Source organism: Agelaius phoeniceus, chromosome 5, assembly GCF_051311805.1.
Source record: "Agelaius phoeniceus isolate bAgePho1 chromosome 5, bAgePho1.hap1, whole genome shotgun sequence".
Taxonomy (NCBI): domain Eukaryota; kingdom Metazoa; phylum Chordata; class Aves; order Passeriformes; family Icteridae; genus Agelaius; species Agelaius phoeniceus.
Window position 1 is genome coordinate 30,550,486 of NC_135269.1, and position 20,577 is coordinate 30,571,062.

The 20,577-nt window shown below is 38.6% G+C and overlaps 1 protein-coding gene across 1 annotated transcript in view; it reads left to right on the top strand.

The window, feature by feature from the left end:
- The first annotated feature begins 453 nt into the window (after positions 1-453).
- Positions 454-20,577, top strand: part of DCN (decorin) — a 38,480-nt gene continuing 18,356 nt past the window's right edge. Inside the window, exons 1-3 of the mRNA XM_054631690.2 lie at positions 454-654; positions 4,722-4,957; positions 20,279-20,391. Of these exons, the coding sequence (XP_054487665.1) occupies positions 4,750-4,957; positions 20,279-20,391 (321 nt within the window). The 5' untranslated portion in view covers positions 454-654; positions 4,722-4,749. The remainder of the gene's footprint in view (positions 655-4,721; positions 4,958-20,278; positions 20,392-20,577) is intronic.

A 20,577-nucleotide genomic window follows, 5' to 3' on the forward strand; every position in this document is an offset into this window, starting at 1 on the left:
ACTTAGTTTGACAATGATTATAACATAAGCAAAGGCAGGTTGATATCTGTTTAAATAGTTTTACTCAAAGCTAACCCTTTTCTTCTGATACTAATCTCTAGTTTGCCTAACTCAAAGATTAATTTTATATAATTTCCTTGATTTCCAAAAACTATAAACAAGAGGCAGAGCTAAAGATTCTTTTCATTAATGAATCGTAAAACCCCCTGTAGTTAAAACCAAGAAAACTTTCCTAAATATATGTTGTGGGGACATAAATAAAGTAAGTAGGATGAATTACAGCTAAGAATCTGTCTTATAATGTGCAAGTAGTTTGGGATTGTAAACAGATGAAAGAGAAATAAAGCAAATGAAAAGGAAAAAGGAGGAAAAGAAAGCAAAAGAGCTGATAAAGTTTCTGGCTGCAATACAGGAGACATATCATTACCATATGATCTAATGTGGGTGTCAGCCTGGATTGTGTTCATTGAGAGAAACATTTTTTAACTGTGCTATGGAATAGAAGCAGGAGGGTTTTCCACCAAGTGACAGTCACTGAGCTGAATTTACCCCCTCCTCCTTTCCACACCTGCAAAGCCTTCTGCCTGGGTTGAATATTTAGTTTAATTACATCTCAGCTTTGAGAGCTCCTGTTGCAAATTCCTGGATTAAAAGGTACGGTTTTTAGTAATTCTCTTGAACTATGGTGCACTAATAGAACTTCGGGCAAGTCTACGGCAAGAACTATTTGAATTTTAAAAGAAGCAAGTTAAAAATCCTCCTAAATGTTTACTAATGTTAAGTTTTCTATGCAGCACTTTTGTTTCTTGGAAACATGAGAATACATTCTCAAAGACTGTGCAGATTTCCTACTGTTTATTTGACTGTTCTGTCTCTTGTTTTGATTTGTATAAGCACTGCTGTAGTCCTTTCTTTTTCTTTGCTGTAAACTTTTACAGCAGTATATTCTCTGCAATCCAGTGTTTAGAATCGGTGATATAGAGAGTGTAAAAAATGTGTGTATGATTACATTTCTGCTTTAAACTGCGCTCTGTGATTTTTTTCTCCTGTGTTTCTTCCTATATTTTTCAGACACTGATGAATATAATTTCAATTTCAGAGAAAAAAAAAGCGTAGAAGTAAGTTAAACGGGCTCTGTGTATGCCTTTGTAATGTTAGAAAGTGCTGTGTTACAGGGTACAAACAAGGGAATCATGATTAAAGAAAGTTCTTATGAATGAAATAGTAGAAAAGAAAATTCATGCAGTTGAAACTCCTGTTAACAGAGTTTTATTCTCTAAAACATCTAACTCCTATGTTTGCATATATAGACTTTATTGCACAAAATGAGCAAAACATAAAATGGAGGGGAATTTTTTGAAACTGGAAAATATTGTTTAGCTTGTCTTTGTGGAACTTTGAGAGATTTCTGACAGTAGGTGAACTAATAATTTAACCTTAATATTAAGGTAAACTGACAAGAAGACCACCAATACAGTGGTGACGTGAACTGATGGAGCATATTTTCAGTGGTATTTTAAAATGAAGTGTGGCCAAGCCTATGGTATAGTTTCCTCTGCTTGTGGAAAACTCTTCTTCATTGTAAACACATAATTAAAGGAATTTTAAACAGTTATATCCTGCAGACATAAATATTGTGTCACAGAATTCAGATTTTTTTTGTTCTCCCTACTCTTTCTTTTTGTAAGTGAAGTGTAAACATTTCTTGGTCGTACAGCTTTGTGTATATCTTTTATTTATGTTCAATTACACATGCAAACAATAGGGACAGATACATGTGTCTGCAGAATTGATGCATATATGCCTGGAGATATCTGTTCCTATATCCTGATTAATATGTGTCTGCTGTTTTCTCTGCTGTATCCTCAGATTATATACTTGATATCCTTTGTTGTCCTGCAGTTTTTCTTTATAGCCAGCTCTTTTTTGATTTCATAAATGTTTTTACAAAACAGGGACGAAAGGAAAGGCCTGCTACAGGGTTTAACTGAGATAAATGAAGTCATCAATATTAATGTGAATAAGAAGCAAAGTGTGAAGACACTCCAAAGTGCCTTTGCATTTGCTTTTTTTTTTTTTTTTTTTACTTTTCTGAATGGTAGTAATTAAAGTCCAGGATAAGATCCTGATTGTGCATTCTTGGGATGGGTGGTACTTCAGCAGCAACCCTGAGAGGGAATAAAGAAGTTTTAAATATTTTAAAGTGTTTTAAAAACATATTAATACAAAAAAAAAGACTGAGGATGGTCTTTAAAGGTCCTGAATGCCACTGCCATTCAAGGATTAGTGTGCAGCATTCCCAATTTTTATTGTTGTTAATATATATTCTGAAAATTAATTTGTACTGGGGAAATGTTTTATTGGTCATTTTCACAAAGCAGCTTATTGTGATGAATGGTGATGGTTTAGCAAATTTTTCTTCTCATCTGAGGTAATAAATAAATTGCATTTTTATTTTACAATAATTTGCAGATGATGATTACTCTTTCAAAAATCATGTTTTAGATGAAGCCCTGGTAACAGCTCACTGCCATGCATTAACAGCACTTGGCTGTGGCATCCTGACATGTCCCTGTGCACTCTGCCTGCAATGGCAGGGGTGTTGGAGGGAAAGGGACACAGCCCCAGTGTCAGTGGGGAGCCAGGGCAGGAGGAAGCACAGGAGGATGATCCACATGGGGACACAGCCTGCCCCTGCTACATGTCCTGAGTTTACAGAGCACTGGCTAACAGGACATACTAAAAACTCTCCAGCTGATGTTGGGGTCTGTGATCCCCCTCAGCACATGCTGTCAGTAAGGTGTCTGTTCCAGGAACAGAAGTACTTTCCTGTCCAACTAAGAAAGCAAATATGCCCCTGAAAGAGACAACATAAACAGTGTTTTACTCCATGTGATTTCACTTTGAAGTCTTTGGGATGCCTGAAGATAGTAGATACATATCTTCCTGTAAGGTAGATCACAGGAATATAGGCTATGATTTTAAGACACCAGCATATTTTATTGGGCAACCTAAGCATCTTCTCAAGAAACAGACCTAAAGGTTTCTGGAGAAATGTATACTTGGCACCTGTAGGTAGAAATTCATAAAGGAAAATGAACTCAGACACAACATAAGTTGTATCTAAATCCAGTCTAATGGCTTTTTTATATATTTAGCTTTTTTCTTAACAGTATCCATTCCTTTTAGAGTACCTGGTGGTAGCATGTTAGAAAGGTAGGCTTCAGTAAACTCTCACCTAATATCATCTGTCCATTCCTGACATCTGCCTGGTAGGTTCCATATGTCAAAGTAGAGAGTAAGACAGTCCTCCCCTTCTACCTCTCCCAGTTTTTTATCCAATAATAAATATGGAGCTGAAAAATGCTCTACCACACCCCAAGCTGTTAGATAACTTCTTCTAGAAAAAGAAATAATCCCAGCTAGCATCCAGGCAAGGTGTTTCTAAGATATTGACCTGAAGATGCAAGTGGACATTTTTGCTTTCATTACAAAGAGCAGCATCTGCATTTAGGACTACACCATCCATTTTAAGAAAAAGCTTATATATAAATCACAAGCTTCCCTTTGTGTCACTTGGCAATTTGAAGGCAGATTTGGTTTTGGTGTTTTTGGTTGCTTTTGTTTGTTTGTTTGTTTTGGTTTTTTGGGGTTTTTTTGGTGGATTTTTAAAATCAATTAAAATCAATAAAGTACGAACTTCATTTTATAAAATAGACAATAAAAGAAAATAATATTCAGAAAATTAGCTATTCTTTACAGTTTTGGTACAAAACCTGCAAACAGTTGTGCAATTTCCCCTTAATGGACAGCAAGACAGGTAGCACAAGCTAGAGTGTGTTGAATTGCATCTAGGCCTAAGTCCTGAGAACATGTATTTAAGCAGCTTTTCTTGTTAATATCTATGGCAATACTTACTTGTAAAAGTTGCTCCTGACCATGAAAGTCTGCAGAATGAAGCTCTGAAGTCCTATTAGAAAGTGTGCACACAACACTTCAAGCATCAATTCAAATGCTTATGCAGTGCAAAGCAGAGGATTCTCAGGGTGGATGTCAAAATTTAGAAAGAAAGCCAAGAATATTCAATATAACACAACATTGTATTCCATTTTATTGTACTGTTTGAACTAGGAAAGAAGTATAGTGCATTTAAGCAACTAAAGACCTTCCCCTCACTTTCCACCCTGTCACTAAATCCTAGTCATTCTCAGTCAGTTTTACTAGGCTATAATTTAAAACATGCAGCAAGCTGACACTTAAAAATATTTCTCAAGACATGAAATACTGAACTACAGTGAGTTTGGGAACCTCAGGTTTGTCCCCAGGGTCAAACCCATTGCTATGAAATAAATGCTAATGAAATCAAATAGACTGTTACATTGGCAGAAGAGAGGCACATGGAAAATGTGGCTTATTGCTTTGACTCTTTTGCATAACAAAGTTGACAGTGCTGCCTATTCCTAAAAAATATTACTCTAAATATGCAAACAGATGTGTTTACTGTTGCCTTCAAACTGCTCTCCAAAAAAAAAAAAGAAAGGCCTATTGACAAGTAGTTACCAGACTCCTATCACATAACTGTCCTATTTTTACAATTCAGTTTTCTTTCATTGAGAGGAACAGTTATGCAATTGGTGGATGTTCTGGACCTCCTTCAGGAGGAACTGTGCAGCTTTGGGAAACTGCTACTTTTGTTTTTAATCCGCTGCTTTGAATCCTAGGTTCTGCCAGGCGTCCATGAACTGAGCCATGAGGAGGCTGGCTCTGCTCCTTGTGCTCCTGCTGCCAGCATGCTTGGCCAAGCCATTCCACCAGCAGGGCCTCTTTGACTTTATGCTGGAGGACGAGGGCTCGGCCGACATGGCTCCAACGGATGATCCCGTCATATCCGGCTTCGGGCCCGTGTGCCCCTTCCGCTGCCAGTGCCATCTTCGCGTGGTGCAGTGCTCCGACCTAGGTAAGCCCAAGAGCACCTGCAGGGGCTCTGTGCTCACACTCCAGTCACGGGCTAGCCGCTGGGATGGTGAGGCTGCCATGGACTGTCACTCCCTAACTGGCTTTTTGCAAAGAAACATGCTACAGCTGCGCTTAACCAGAATTTACTCTACAAAGTGGGCCACAAAGCCCTGGCAAGATGGGCATTTGTTGTGACCATGGAGAATGTTTTGATTTTTTAAATGTGTATTTTGAATGTGTGCATTTCATTTGTTCTTTGAAATGCCGCAGATTTCTCTTGCAGAGAAAATAAGTTTTCAAACTATTCCTTCAGATTAATATTAAATAACTGCAGTGAGGTCAGATGTGGGGATGGAAATATTTTAGAAGGTTCTAAATTGTGTGGTCTAAGGTCCAACACCTTTAATCATACTGTCTAGTACCTCAACATAGAATTCATCCAGTTTCCATAGAAATATATAAGCATGAAATAAGCAACTGAATCATATATCCTGGAACCAGCCTTTTGGAGTAAAGAGCTTGGAAACCCACCAAAATAATGAACACAGCATGGAATTCCTTATTAAATATCTTTCTGAGCCACTATATGAGCTGAAACCATGAAACATTTCTCACAAACTCTCCTTACTCCCTTATGTAAGGGAGGGGCTGGTGTGCACAGTCAGAGTAGCAGGATATGAAGCCATGTCTGCCATCATTTGGCTTTTCCATGCAGAAAAGTCTCAAGTAATGAAGTTGACTTCAGTGAGACTGCTCTTAGTTTAAACCAGTATAATTCAGTCTTAGTTAGTGTACAGTGCAGAAAATCAATTAGAATTGGTTTTGCTCACAGGAAAACAGATGAATAGCTTCTCATGATCTTATAGAGCTTTTTTTTTTTCTTTTAGTCATCCTAGTTCTTTAAATGTATAGCTGGGTGTTTCTATTTTCTTGTTATGACGTTGGCTTTGATAATTACTGTAAATCATGGCACAAATCCACCAATTAGGACCTGTGTCTCATTGTATTAGGGATTGTATAATTACAGAAAGGAGGGGAAATTTTAGCTACACCCCTAGAAACTTCTGTGAATTTATTAAACTGAGCCATTTAATTATGCAATGGATATGTTTGGCAAAGACCCAGTGAACAATGCAAGCCAAGCTGCACGAAACAGAGTGGGTAACCTAGCCATACTTTCGGAAAGCTTCCCATAGTAGTGTCTCTCTTGATAGATGTTTTTTTTTTACCATTTAGGTGCCAGAGAGAGCAAACATGGAGTGGGGGCTGAGGAGGAGGTTGCCCCACATGCCATGAAAGCCTTAGGTTTTATTGTTGTTACACTTAGTAACGCTGATGGAATTTAAGTTATTTAGAGAACTTGTTCTCAGTCTACTTCAATTCTGCAGAATGTAATGAGCTTTCACTTGGTGAAAAAGTAGAGACATTCACTCAGGGACCCTTTGCTCCTGTACTTGCTCCTGCAGTTGTGCACTTCTTCACACACACATTGCATAAGATACTTCTCTGTTAGTAGAGTCCCACTGACAAGGAAACTCCGAAATACAGCAATTAATGCCCCAGGTCAGTGTTTCCCAGATAATTTCAAATGGTGTGAATAGAAAGAGATATATTTTGAGCTTTCTTTATACCCACATGCTGCATATCATGCAATGAAAAGATTGTGCTTTTGGATCAGCTAGGCTGATAACATCCAGCCCTCGGGTACAAAGGAAAAGAGATCTCCCTGGGCTCAAAATATGCAGCCCTGAAAAATGGTAAATAATATTTCCCTGGCAGAACTCAAGGAAGTATTTATCAAGCAGTGCCAGCCTTGGCATTAAGTTTGAGCCATCTTTGTCCCAGCCCATGATGGGGCACGGCCCAGCTGGGAGGCTCATGAAGAGCACAGGGCTGCTGGCTGCCCTGCAAGCAGGGACAGGAGAGCTGTGTGGCACCTGCTCACAGGCAAACCTGACCTCTACTCTTCTGAATTCACTTCTGTGTAACACACCCAAGCAAAGTCACATTTACCTACTGACTTGAGACAAGGCAGTTATTGGCCTTTTGCTGCAAACTGTGGAGGTGACCCCATGCGCTCCTGAGCTGTGGGATGAAGGGCGCTCGTGTTTCAGGGATCAGGAGTGCAATTTGCACACAGAAGGCATGAAACTAGCAATGACAGTTCTGCCTCCCTGTTAACCTGTGCTCCCAGCCTGCTTCTCCCTTCAGCTCTGGGCTTTTCCAACCCAACCAAATTAGCTACATCCGTCCTCCAAAATTATCAAATTTAGTCATCTAGTCCCGTGGGTACTAGTTGAAGAAAAATTTCAGGCACAATAACAAGGGACCTCACAAGGACAGATTAAGACTTCCTAAATAAATTCTCACAAAGGAAAGTTGAAACCTGAATCAGGATCCTTTCCCCTACTCACTCTCTGGCGTGGAAGGAGTGTTTACAGCCATGAGCCTATGGGTGCAGGGGACATGCCAAGCAAGGCAACTGGAGGACCCTAACATGGGCAACATATGGAGACATTTCCTCTTCCTCAGCCTGTTTCTTTTGTGCCTAAATGGACATTTGCTATTTGTAGATTCTTACTTCATAAGGAAAAAACCAACCATCTGACACAGGATTATGTGAATAAACCACAGGAGAACTATTGAATCCAGAGTCCAGAGATCAGGTTTGCCCCTTTTATCATGAGCATTGGATGGGAATAGCAAAAAAAATAAAATCCAAGTTCAATAAAAACAGTGAACAAAAATGCCCAGTAGTCCAATTACACTCTTGTCAGCTGAATTTTTGCATTCCTATAGTCTTAAACTTCAGTCACATCTTCCTAAACACATACCTACAAATTAATTTATTTTGCTTCCCAGCCAAGAGCTGAGTTGACAAGAAGGATAATGCTGCCTTCTCACATCCTGAAAAAGAATTCTTTCTAAGTTTTGGTTACTGATGGATCAAAAGCAGAACCCCATTTCCTACATTTCATGAGATGTATCACCTTTGTGAACAGGCTCAAGGATCTTATCAAGGAAGGCCACTGTGCTATCTTTATAAGAGTGCTGCCTTTTATTAATCTACCTCCTGTTGTTAAAACGGAGCCACAGGTTCACTTTTTGATCATGCTTCAGTATGAGGCATTGCTATGCTGTACCTAGGCTTTTCATAGGAATCACAGGCATCTTCCTTATTAGAGCACAGTACAGGTGGGGAGTAACTGATGTAGCTGCTCAGAGGCCACTTTTCCTGCTCTAAAGTAATATATACAGGGAAGATGTGCAGTCAGCTGGGCAGGCAAACACGCCTCAGAAACCCTAGCAAGGATTAACAGTTCCGTTTAAAGTCTCATCCTCCCAAAGGGAGTCTCAAGCAAAGTTCATCCCAGAGTGTCCTGGTAGGCAGGAGGATGCATGTGTGGTTACTCATCCCTGCAGCAGATGCAGAATGCTTCATAAGCACACTCAGAGGTGGTGGCCAGAGCTTTCTTTCACCTTCAGATAAGTCTGGCAGCCCCTTCTAAATGAGCAGTGTCTCTATACAGGATGCAATGAGATTGCCCTCCTTGGAGAGTTACAGGGCATAGTGGGGGTCTCTCCATCCATATCACTTGGAGTATCCATGGAGGTTTTGTGGTTTCCTAAAGGTGTGTGAGAGAGACATGCCAGCAAAGATCAAGTGGTATTATAGCTAAAATTGAAATCTTGCCTACAGCTCAGAAATGCAGGGGTTCTCCAGCTTGTATAAAGAAGGGTACATTAGAGCTCAGCATGGATGCTGGAGGGTGTGTTTGAAAAGCACTTTGAGACCAGGAGATGAAAGGTTCACAGATATGTAAAGTATTATCAGTAATTATTATCTGGTAACATGAGGCAGTTTATCTGAACAAATAGTGTCTCAGTATATCAACTGATGGCTCTTCAACACTTGAACCATTGTAACATGGCAATATATTTGTTGGCAAAAGATAATTTATCTCATTGTAAGAAATCTACCAGAAATATCTGAACAACCATTTTCTGATTTTGACTTCATGTGAGAACCTCATTTTTCACTATAAAGGAAATTATCTCCTTTGCAATATACCTTGTTTTGAAACATAATCTTTAAGGCTAAATGCTCAGCTCAAAATCCTATAGGTAAATAAACATGCAAAAGAAAGCACATGGCCAGGCATTAACAAATACAATTTTTAAATAAAAAATTTTTGTGAATTTATGTCATCACTGATGGGCCTTTAGGACAAGTTATTCCATTTTGATGTGGTTTTTTTTTTTTAATTTTTCTTTTTTTTTTTTTCTTACAATAAAGATTAAAGTCTTACTCCTTTTATGTTTAATAGAAGCTGATACGCTCATGAAATCCCCTGGCTTCATAGAACTGGATCATTTACCAAGTTATTATTATTAAAAAAGGAGCCATGAAATCTGGGAAAGTATTCTGTAACTTATACTGAGAATAGCATCTACATCACAAGACCCTGGCCTTAAAACTGACATTCTTTAGCCCAACATAACTTAGGCTGTCAGCAAGCACAGGCCATTGGGCATTCCACATGCTGACTGGGTGAACTCTTAAAGTGTTGGAGGTCAGACTGGAGGTTCTATAGGAATTATCAGAGGATGTTAAGGATCTGAGAGTGGTCTGCTTCCCTTTCATAGTCATTGGGTGAGTTAGGCTGCCCATGCAGGGGTTCATCCTGTCTAAGGTGGATGTCAGTGACAGAAACATCCCTCTTGGAGAACCAAACTGCCAAGACAGGGCAATCACCACTGGAGGTTATAAAACTTATTTTCAGATTAATGAAGTTATTTTTTTTTAATTAAGGCAAGGAAAAATAAACCCACATTGCCATCTTAGTTTAGTTTTAAATTTGGCATGGATTCTTAATTTTTTTGTATATACTCTGGTTCGATACAATTTTGGGGATGCCCTGGAAGTTAAAAAAACATTAATTAAAGCCCTGTGCTCAGTACATTCTGAAAATGTATTAAATGAAGAATCCAATAATTAGAAAACACACTTGAAAAATGGTCAAGAAAAAGAATATTGGCCTGGATGTAGACTACTTTATATTAACAAAAAGCCATTATCTTTGCCAGTATGGCAGTAAAAGACAGGTCTTCTTGTGCCACCACCTGAATGACTGATGTTCCAGTTTCAGCTGATAAACATGATCCTAGATGAAAATTAAGCCACTCTAAGTACATCCCTTCTTTATTTACTGTTTACTCCAAGGTAAAAGTGAGCAGCTTTGTATGTTTTCTTTTTTGGTCTAAGTTTTTTTAGATTTGTTTGCTTGCTTCAGACTTGGAAATGCCAGTTATGAAATCCTGGTGGCAGGAATGGAAATGCAGACTGCCAAGTCTAAGTGATATAGGAAGTGACTGTTTTCTGGCTTGCTCTGTCACAATTGTTCATTTCTAAAATCTCCCAACGCAATAATAAATAGCTAATAGATAGCTAATAAAATATGAGTAAATTAAAAGTGATTATAGGTGATTATAATGTTTAAAACATGCTGAATAACCATTCCTTACATGACCTACTGTTATGGACTAACAGGTGTGACTGGTATATGTGTTATGTTCTTAACACATTTGTAGGGAGTGTTACTTGGTAAGGGATATAGCTATTTTAAAAATACCTGTGTTTTCACAACAAAAAGCCTCAGGTATTTAATTGTGGAGGTTTCTCAGCCATAGAAGAGATAAAGAGTCCAAAAGCTCCTTCCCAGTGTTCACTGAGAACCCATAGCAACAGGGAGGAGATCTAGGAAATCAGATCCTGTGTGAAAGATAACCAATGATAACAGCCAGAAACTTCTGGTATCAGCACCCAGCTCTCCAGAAAAACTCTGTTCACACAGTCCAGTTACCATGGTATTTCGTAAATCTAATTTTAAGCAGATTTTCAAAACACCAGTTTCAAACCCAAATTGGATTGTCCCAGCCTTATGAAATTTGGACTAGGTGGTCTATAATTTGTTTTACACATGCCCTGAATCTTTGATCAAAAGGAAGTGGTCCAAAAGAAGGTAATCAGGTTACAGGAAAATAAAATATTTTTCTGAATATATTTTATTCTTTTCCTAAAGTTCAAATGAAAAACTATATTCTTCAAACTATATTGTCATTTTTTAAAATTTATTCATCCTCTTTTCCATGTCTGCCCTGACAAAAAAATGTTGATAAATGCTGGAATTTTATGTCTCTTTGGCTGTACTGTATTTAATATGCTTACACAGAGCACTGCTGTCCTTTACATTATGAAAGCAAAGTAGCTAGATAATCACAGAATCACAGAATATTCTGAGTTGGAAGGGACTCATCAGGATCATCAAAATCCAGCTCCTGGCCCTGCAGACAGTAGCCCCAAGATTCACACCATGTGCCTGAGAGTGTTGCCAAGTTATTCTTGAGCTCTGCCAGGCTGGTGCTGTGACCCCTTCCCTGTGGAGCCTGTGCCAGTGCCCAAACACCTTCTGTGTGAAGAACCTTTTCTAAATATCCAATCTAAACTTCCCCGAACTCAACTTCAGGCCATTCCCTTGGGTCCTGTCACTGATCACCACAGAGAAGAGATCAGTGCCTGCCCCTCCTCTTCCCATCATGAGGAAGTTGTAAATTGCAATGAGGTCTCCCCTCAGTCCCCTCTTCTCCAGGCTGAATAAAAGAGTAGAACTTGCTGTTGGGCTTCTCTGCAAAGATAGAGGTGGAAAAAATAAACACCGAAACACAGGGATCTCAAAAACAAGGACCATGCCTGCATGGGTTTTTTTTGGGAGGGAAAAAAATATATATTTGTGTTGCAGTTTTCAGTTTATGGAGCCAATTATGAGATTCAAACAGCTCTCTACAAATGACCCTGATTTTAGTGAGATTCCATTTGCTATGTAGGCAACTCTACTGCAAACCTCATATGCAGTCAATAGGAGTTGAAAAAGGGGAAAAGCAGTATTTAAAGAATTTATGTACTCTCTGCATGCATACTCATGTGAGGGAGCATCCAAGAGAGAATCCCATACCATCTCTGTGTTTGTTACCTGTGACATACTTGGAGTGTTTTTAGTTTCTACAAAAATCTGTTAAGGAGAGACTGCTTACAGTTTTAATTTAAATAAGAAACAGAATGCAATACTTATATTTTACAAATAGCAGAGAAAGTGAGAGACCACTTCTGCCCACCTAATGGCAACTTTAAGGACTTAATAGCAAAAAAACCCAAATGTGACATAGGAATGTCACAGCTTTTAAAACGTGTACAAGTGTAAATGGGGCTACAGACTGGTCCTGTAATACAACATTAGCACAACAAAAATGTGCAATAAGACATCTCAGAACCAGTTTCTGCTTGCACCTCCTCTACCACTTAAAATGTGAAAGCCTAGAATGATTTCAATTTCTATGCTAGAGTACATATTTTCCCTTCTACTGCTCCAGAGTGGACCTCAGAAACTAAAGAGTTTGTCAATTAATTAATATTTTAGGGTGACATGGAAGAAAAGTATCTGTAGTGGTGCAATAATCAAACTCATTGCTGAATACCTCTACCTAAGAGATATAGGAGCAAAGGCAAATAATTGAATTAAAAATCAATCATTTTCAGGATTAGGGGATAAAATTTACTTTCTCTTCTTTATTCTTTCACTCTGTGGTAGAGTTTACATCTTCTGGGCTGGAGATGACTGGTAGAGTTGCAGAAGACCTGGGGAAGCTCTATCACTAAATGTCTGACAAAATAAAGGAGTGACAAAGCATATATGCCTAAGAGTTACAAAGGGTACATAAAACACCCTCTAGTAGAAAGAAGGAACTAGCAGGTCTGTAGATTTCCTGATTCAGTCAGGGAATTCTCTTCCAAAATTTGTTTGTTATTCACTGTGTCCAGACATGACCACAGCAGCTACTTCCATTTTATGACTGCATGACAACAATTCTAAAACATTTATGAAAAATGGCTGTGTTATGTTTAGAAGTACCTGAAATAACCAGGAACATGTCTCTGCCCTCAGGTTATAAACTAGGGCTGTGTAATGACCATGTGGTCAGAACAGGAAGGGGTAAGTTCACTTGAAACCAGAGAAGACGTCCCCCAAATGATTCTTTATGACATTATGTTAGAGCCAATTCTGGTAAATCCCAAAGTAAAAATTGAGGGAACTATCCTCAAATTGTAATCTGTTGCCTGTTGCTAACTTAAACTGCAGCAGAGGTAAACATCGAATTGCATTACTCCAAAGGGTCATTCAAAACATAATTTGCTATATAATGCTCACTTTTCTGAGTCACTGAAGTGCTCTCTTATGTCTGCTGAAGGAATAAATGTTTCACCTTACTGTGTGAGCACTGGCAGATAGCACATCTGCCTTGCATCCACTTTGAGTAAAGCCATTACACACATGGTGCTGGCAGATTGCATGAATCACAGGGGTCACTTGCTGCTCTCTGATGGGATGTTTTATGTCTGCAACCACAGCAGTGGGAAATGTAAAGCTGATGATTCTAGGAGTTAACTAGAAAACTCATAATACTTGATTTTTATTTCACCTAATGTCTTAATCCCTGAAGTATAAAGATTATTCAGAATATTTTTCTGCCTATCTAAAATGCTAGTGTTCTTTAGAAGGCATATACATTTGAGACCATTGTAATTAAAAGTCAGAAGTAGAAGTTACATGAATTTTAGCTTCAAAAATGTATCATTACTCTTAGGTATTAACTTTTGGAGCCAGGAGAATAACTCTATCTGTACCAAAAATGTGACTAGCACTGAAAAATAATTCATAACAGCTGTGCCTTGCAATGTTCGTTATGCTTTGAAATATGTGTTCACTACTCAGAGTGGGTGGAGGTGGAAAAGAGCAGAGAAAGCCATGCATTCACTTTTATACCTTTGTTAGGGCTTTTATCATTATTAGTACTATCATAGTGGAGAACTATGCATTTGATCTCAGTGTGTGTGAATTAATTTCCATTTTTCTGTGTTTCTCACTCTGTTTCAGGAAGCAAAGTTATAAGTATTTGGGGGGGAATAATACTCCATGTAGTAATAGGTCAGTAGGTCTACCCTTGTGAGGGGCCATCTCAGCAGGGAATGGAGTTTGTTTTCTTGTTCTTTCCTACGGGAAGGGTCAGCCATATACAAAACCAATAATCTGTGATAAAAATAACCCTAAAATGGATCTTATGAGACTTTCAGACTGCCGAACAGGGAAAGTATCTAAAAAATGGTTGTGAATCATCCTCAAGAAGATATATTTTAAGAACCTTATTCATTCCAGAGTGGTTTTTATATCTAATTTATTAGCAAGAGTGGAGAAAGTGGAGAAGAAGCTTTTAGTTTGAAAGTGGGAGAGAGAAGGAGGCCATGGATACTTGTCTGTAGAAAAAGACAATTGTTTCTTATTTCATGGATGCAAATAATGAAATTACTCCTATTTGCAAATCCCACACAATAGAGAACAAATTTCCAGTAAATACTGTAGCACATTTCCTGAGAAAGTATCAGTAAACTTTTCTAAGTCAAAGCATTCAAGGCAGTTCCTTGCCATCCTTCCAGAAAGCAGTCCTTGGATCCAGTTATTTTTCCGTGACTAAGTATCCTGACCCTGTAAACTTGCCTTTTGCCTCGTTTGCCCCAGAGTCCACTCAGGGCATGGCCGAGGTCGTTCACCCCTGGGAGGATTACTGCCCGTCAGAGGGATGCAGCAGAGCTGGGCTCGGAGCAGGGAGAGCAGGCAGCAGAGAGCAGAGACAGCCCAGGCAGCTGCTGGAGAGGCTGCCTCCACTGGGAGAGCAGCCACTGATGATCATGGCTGGGAATTACACAGAGCTCGGTCCAAATTCCTCAGCTGGCAGCAGCTGCTTGCGGAAACTGAGAGAGCCTTGAAACGAGCCCCATTTTATGGCCCCTGTGATAATAATCGTAAGTGTTGCAATGTAGTAACACATGTATCTGAGCTAAGGACTTCAGATGTCTCTCTGCCTTTTGGCCCGTGCTCTCCAGCTGGGAAAGCAAAGGTTTATTCAGAGGAATAAGCCCCATCCCTGCTGCTTGTGAAATGGATAGGTGAAGGAAAAATCTACCGAAATACCCTAAAGACAGCAAAAAAATCAAACCACAAAATTGTAAAAGTTGTTTATCACTGTCACTGTTCACATATTTGTGACTTAGGCTTTGTGGTCTCAGTGTGGGAAAGATGCAATTGTCAGGAAAGCGTCCTCATCTCTGGGCTGCAGACTCAGACTTCTGCTTGCTTGGTCTCCCTCGCTGGCCCCATAAATCTTGCATTCCTTTTTCGCACAGTCGTATGGCTTCAGCAGAAATGTGGCTCCATGCCAAGACACAGTCTAACTTGTGGCTCTCACTGCTGAGAGGCTGGAGCAGTGGACTGAAACCTCTGCACAGCCAGGAGGGCTCAAAATTCTCCCTTCTCCTTTGTGGTTTGAAAGATTCCATGGCCACTTGATCTCAGCTCCTGTAGCTGAGCAGGTTATTCCTTCAGCTGCAGAAATAATAAAGCCTGCTGTGTACACCAAAACCCATAACATCCTCACACTATTCCCAAATTCCTGCTGCATCTCCCACACCTGTTTGGCCGGCTAAAGAGCAGCATGTGCTAGCTGGGCTGGTGCAGTGCTACACAGAAGAGGGCTAGCCACTGATTGATTCTTTCTCAGGGGCCAAACAAGGAGTGAATTATACCAGTCTTGGCCCTTCTCTGCCTAATTTCCCATCTCATAATATCTCCAGACCCACCAGCCTTCTATCCTCTCCAGGAGGTGAGGCTATCACAGCTGAGCAGCCAGACACTGCCATTTGCTTAAGAAATGATGACAAAAGGCTACACCTCACAAGGATGAGATCCCACAGAGACAAGCTTGATTTCTGCAAAGTTACCTTCTCCAACCTCCCACTAAGCAGGGATTCCTGGTCCATGTAACATCTCCCCACCAAAGGTGACTGTGGATGAATCTTTCTTGTGTGAGAAAGAAAATGGTTAACAATCCAATTATTCTGGATTTTATGGAATAAATTTTGATGTTGCATGTTATCTCAGAAACCTGTTGCGTAGCAAGGAAGTATACAAAAAAGTTAGGAAAACTTCTGTCATGAATAATAAAAGCTCATCTTATCCTAAGAAAAAGAAATACTCAAACTTCCTTACACAATTTTTTTGCCATTTTGTAGCTCTGTGGCTTATTCTGTTCTTCATGTGTTTTCATGTGCATACATTTTTACACAAGTAAATGTATACTGGTGGGAAAATTGCTTGCTCCAGGTTGACAATGCAGAACAGTAGGAAGTTTCTGCTTATAAAAATTCATAAGGGATATTAGAGATCTGAGCTGGGCTACAGGAACTGATGGCTGTTAAGCTTCTATAAGGAAGTAATGATTTCTCCCAAGAAATATTTTAGTGCAAATCAAAAGGGTATTTTGACTAAAATACATTAACTGGTTAATTAAACATCTTTTCTTCCAGAAGCTCTAAGCTCTTAATCTCAGTATAAACAAGAATTTTGGAAGGGTGGAGCTATACCATTTCCTCTTGTTTGTGAATAAATTTATTTATAAAAAATTTATTTATCAACTTTAATTTTATTCAGCCAAAATTTAAAAGAAGATATATGTATTTCATACATATAAAATATGTATAAAATACATAGATGTATGTATATATGTGTTTTCAATTTAACGTTAGAAAGGCAGATGGATCTAAATTTTTAATAAGTTATAAGTTAATTTTGGGAACTAGAAGCCTGAAATTCTTCTGGGGAGTTAAATACCCAACTGTGTAGTGCTGATTATTAGCATAAAAGCTCAGTTGCCTCTGAGAGGTTTTCATATGGCTTTTCAAGAAGCAAGTTTTAATGTATGAAAACATCACAGCTAAGAGCTGGAATCTGAGTACACTGTTCTTAAAATGATGGAGAGGAAACTCAATTGATATTTTCTGACACCAGTTTTCCTTTTGGTTGGCATTACATAAATTTCACCGTACGTTATCAGTAGGTGGGTGTGTGATCGCACCGTACAACATGGCTTCAGAAGTACATGGGTATCTCCTGAGTCTCTCAGAAATGAGTAGTAAGGACAGCCCACAATTCCCCTCTAAACTTCTGTCTCCCAGACAGAAGAACCAAAAAAATCTCTCTGGGACATGATAATTCTATCCCAGGAGCCATCTGAGCTTCCAGTGGGATTACAATTTTCTCCATTTGATTTAAACTCTGCCACACTGTCACATCAGTTCAGGCTCCCCCATCCATCTGAACTGGCTGCTGTTGGCCAGAAAGGTTTGAAGCTTTGCTCTCCAGGCTGGGAGCCTGCAGGGATGAGTTTGCACGACACCAATGCTCCTTCCACATGGATCTCTCTGGAGGTTCATCAGCTTGTACAGGGACCTGGAACTGCAGGCTGAAGCACAAGACAAGGTAGATGTGGGTCTGGTTTACACCTCAAATGCACTTTAGTCCTGAATTATTTAAATGCTGATTTTGCAGGCCAGTGTCCCGGTTCACACATTTATAGACTCTTCCTCCACTGAAGAGCTTTAGATGATGTAGGTTTCAGCTGGAGGATGTCTTCAATTGCTTTCACTGATAATGCAAGATCTCCACAGCAGCTGGTATGCACCCTGTACTCATCTACACTTTGCTCTTCAAAGCCCACACAAGTCAATTAAAAAAAAAAAGAAATATAATGTCTATAGCTGGTTTTGAAAACATTTTAAAAAACAACTTCAGGAAATGCATTACAATATATGTGGGTTAGGTAAAAAAAAAAGCTCAACTCTTCAAGGGATGGCAATTATACTCTGCATGCAGAGCTATTATTGTATTGTACATCCTTCTAGTTTCTAATACAAGACAGGAAAATGATGTCATAAATAATTTTCAGAAATGGAATTCTGATTATCAAATTTGTCTTATCTTTATAATATGAAACATTGAAAGTCTAACTTTATTGCTCTGAGAAATTATCAGTTCTACCATATTAATGAATAACACTACAGCTTTTATAAACTGAAAATTACAGCTGGAAGATGTGGGTGAAGTTTAGTCTCTGGGATATTATCCCTTCAGTGGCAAGCCAAGTGTTCACCAAGTACTCTTACAAAGTGTGTTCCAAGGACATCCCATAAAGCATGGCTGCATGGCTCTTGCACCCTACAGTCTGCCATAACCCTTATTAGAGGTACCAGCCTACCAACACAAACGTGCTGACAACCAGAACATACTAATGCTACTTTGAGTCTTTGAATATAAACAATTAAACCCTTCAGGTTGTTTTTTGTTGTTTTTTTTTTTTAATATTTGAAGAATGCTAGAAAAGTTGCTAGACTGTAGGAAGTTATAACAAAATTATAGTCTTGAAAAAGCAGAGTTTTTGGGAAAGAATTTTATAGTTGCTGACATCAGTGCTGTTCACTGAAGACAGAAACTTCCAAAGACAACCAACAGGCAAATTATACAGTATCATATTCTTATATATTTGGAACTCTAGTACTACCCTTCTGGAAGTAATGAAGGTTTTGCAACTGTTGAAGTAAGAACAAAGTCCATGCCTAAATGAGTAAAAGTTATTTTAGTAATACGAACAATCTTAATCTGTATAAAATATTTGTGCACTGAACATCATTAAGGTAAACAGGATGGGATTTGAGTTTTGGCTGATGTCAGTTTATGAAGGTTTAACTAGTTCATCCCAGGCCACATGATTCTGCTTTTTAAAACCTTTGAAATCTCTTGTAATTAAAACTCAGATAAGTTTTTATTGCACTCAGTTTTAATAAAAATCTGATCCAAATATTTTAATATTTTTTTATGTTACCAAACTTTTCTCTTTACTTTTCTCTTTACATATACACACATCTATTCTAAGAAAGGATTGAAAGAGAAGGAGTTTTGCTACACACAGCAAGATTTTGACAGAGAAACCAACATTCTGTGTGTGAGAACAAATTTTTGATGAGCAATAAGTATCACAGAGTCACAGGATTTTTGAATTTGGGCATCAGCTCTTGAGACCATCTAGGCCACTCCCCTGCTTAGAGGGTTGCTTGGGGCTGTATCCAGTGTACTCCAGCTTTGGAGTATCTCCAGGCATGGAATCTCAACAGCCATGGTGGGCAAAGAAGCTTTTCTCCGGGAAGCATATCCCACTGTGTTTGCAATGCCATGCTTGGGATTAGTATGCAGGTTTAAAAAAATAACATATATAGGTATATATCTTTCCTCTGAGAAGAATATTTTGCAGTTCACCATCGTTCTGGGGAGACACTGGAAATACTTGCAGAGAGATCTTTCCCAGAAGAGTTCAAATATAGCTTCAGGAATACTAGTTAAAACCTTTACTGGTAAAAAGACAATTTTACCCAGAGACGTCCACTTCTGATACATGCCCATATAGAGACTTTATTAGTGTCTAAAAAATTTTTACTACCAACTATTCATTTACCATTTCACATTCTGTTAAAAAGAAAAAAAGCTAGTTAGGAAAGAACATTTTAATTTTGTGGTAAATCAGAATGACTGTAAAAGATTTGTTTTATTCCAAGTCACAGTATGAAAGGAAAGCTGGGTAAAGCAAGTGTTATTTAACACTAAATAATTTCATTTCCATGACTTCATCAGACTTACATATCAGCTATTCAGAAAATAGTCCCAAAGAGAGTCTTTAATTTAAACTGTCTGATGTTCTTTTGGCAGTTGTAGTGAAACCAAGAGATTTGTTCTCCAGAAAACTTGGACATAGTTTCAGTTCAAAGAAAAGGGGGGAGGTGGATTGGTAGTTTGGGGTTTTTTTTAAGGTGGACTTCACTGCAATTTACTCAGTTTCTGTCAAACAAACTGTATTTTTTCTGGAAATTATTATAATTAACTATCATACTTGCTTCAAAAAACCTAGTACCTTTTAAAAGCAGGAAATGTTCTCTGTCTACAAAAGCTAACACCCAGTGAAAATAATAAATACTACATCTCTGTCCAAATACTATATCTCTGTCCATTTTTTATTCACGCAGTTCAGTGGAATAAAACATGTTAGAAATTATTTCCCTAAACTAAATCCTTTGCTTCAAGCCATACCTCAGATATTTTCTCAGAAAAAGCATAATGGAAATGTGAATAAATAAATGTTGGTTCAACTTAGCAAAATAAAACTCTTTGACTGGCTGGAGACAGAAACACTTTCAAATAAGTCTTCATAAGCTGCTTCAGGAAATTAGTTCTATAAATGGTGTTTACTGAAAGAAAAATGCTACTAAGAAAGGCACTGTCCCTTATTTAAAGTTTCTTCCAAAGTTAATTGTTCTTTTCACTGTCACTAGGTCTGGAAAAGGTGCCAAAAGACCTTCCCCCAGACACAACCCTGTTGGACTTACAGAACAACAAAATCACTGAAATTAAAGAAGGGGATTTCAAGAACCTGAAGAATCTTCATGTAAGTGTAAAAATGAACTGGTATTTACCAACAAAAATGGGCAGAAAATGTGACTTCGGCCTGGAAATGCATTTTTTATCGAAAACTGATTAAATAATTTGTGATCTTCCTCCACCAGCCCAGCCTATTTATTTCTATCCCCATTTCTCTCCTGCAAGGTTTCTTGCCCAACTGCAGAAGTTTCTC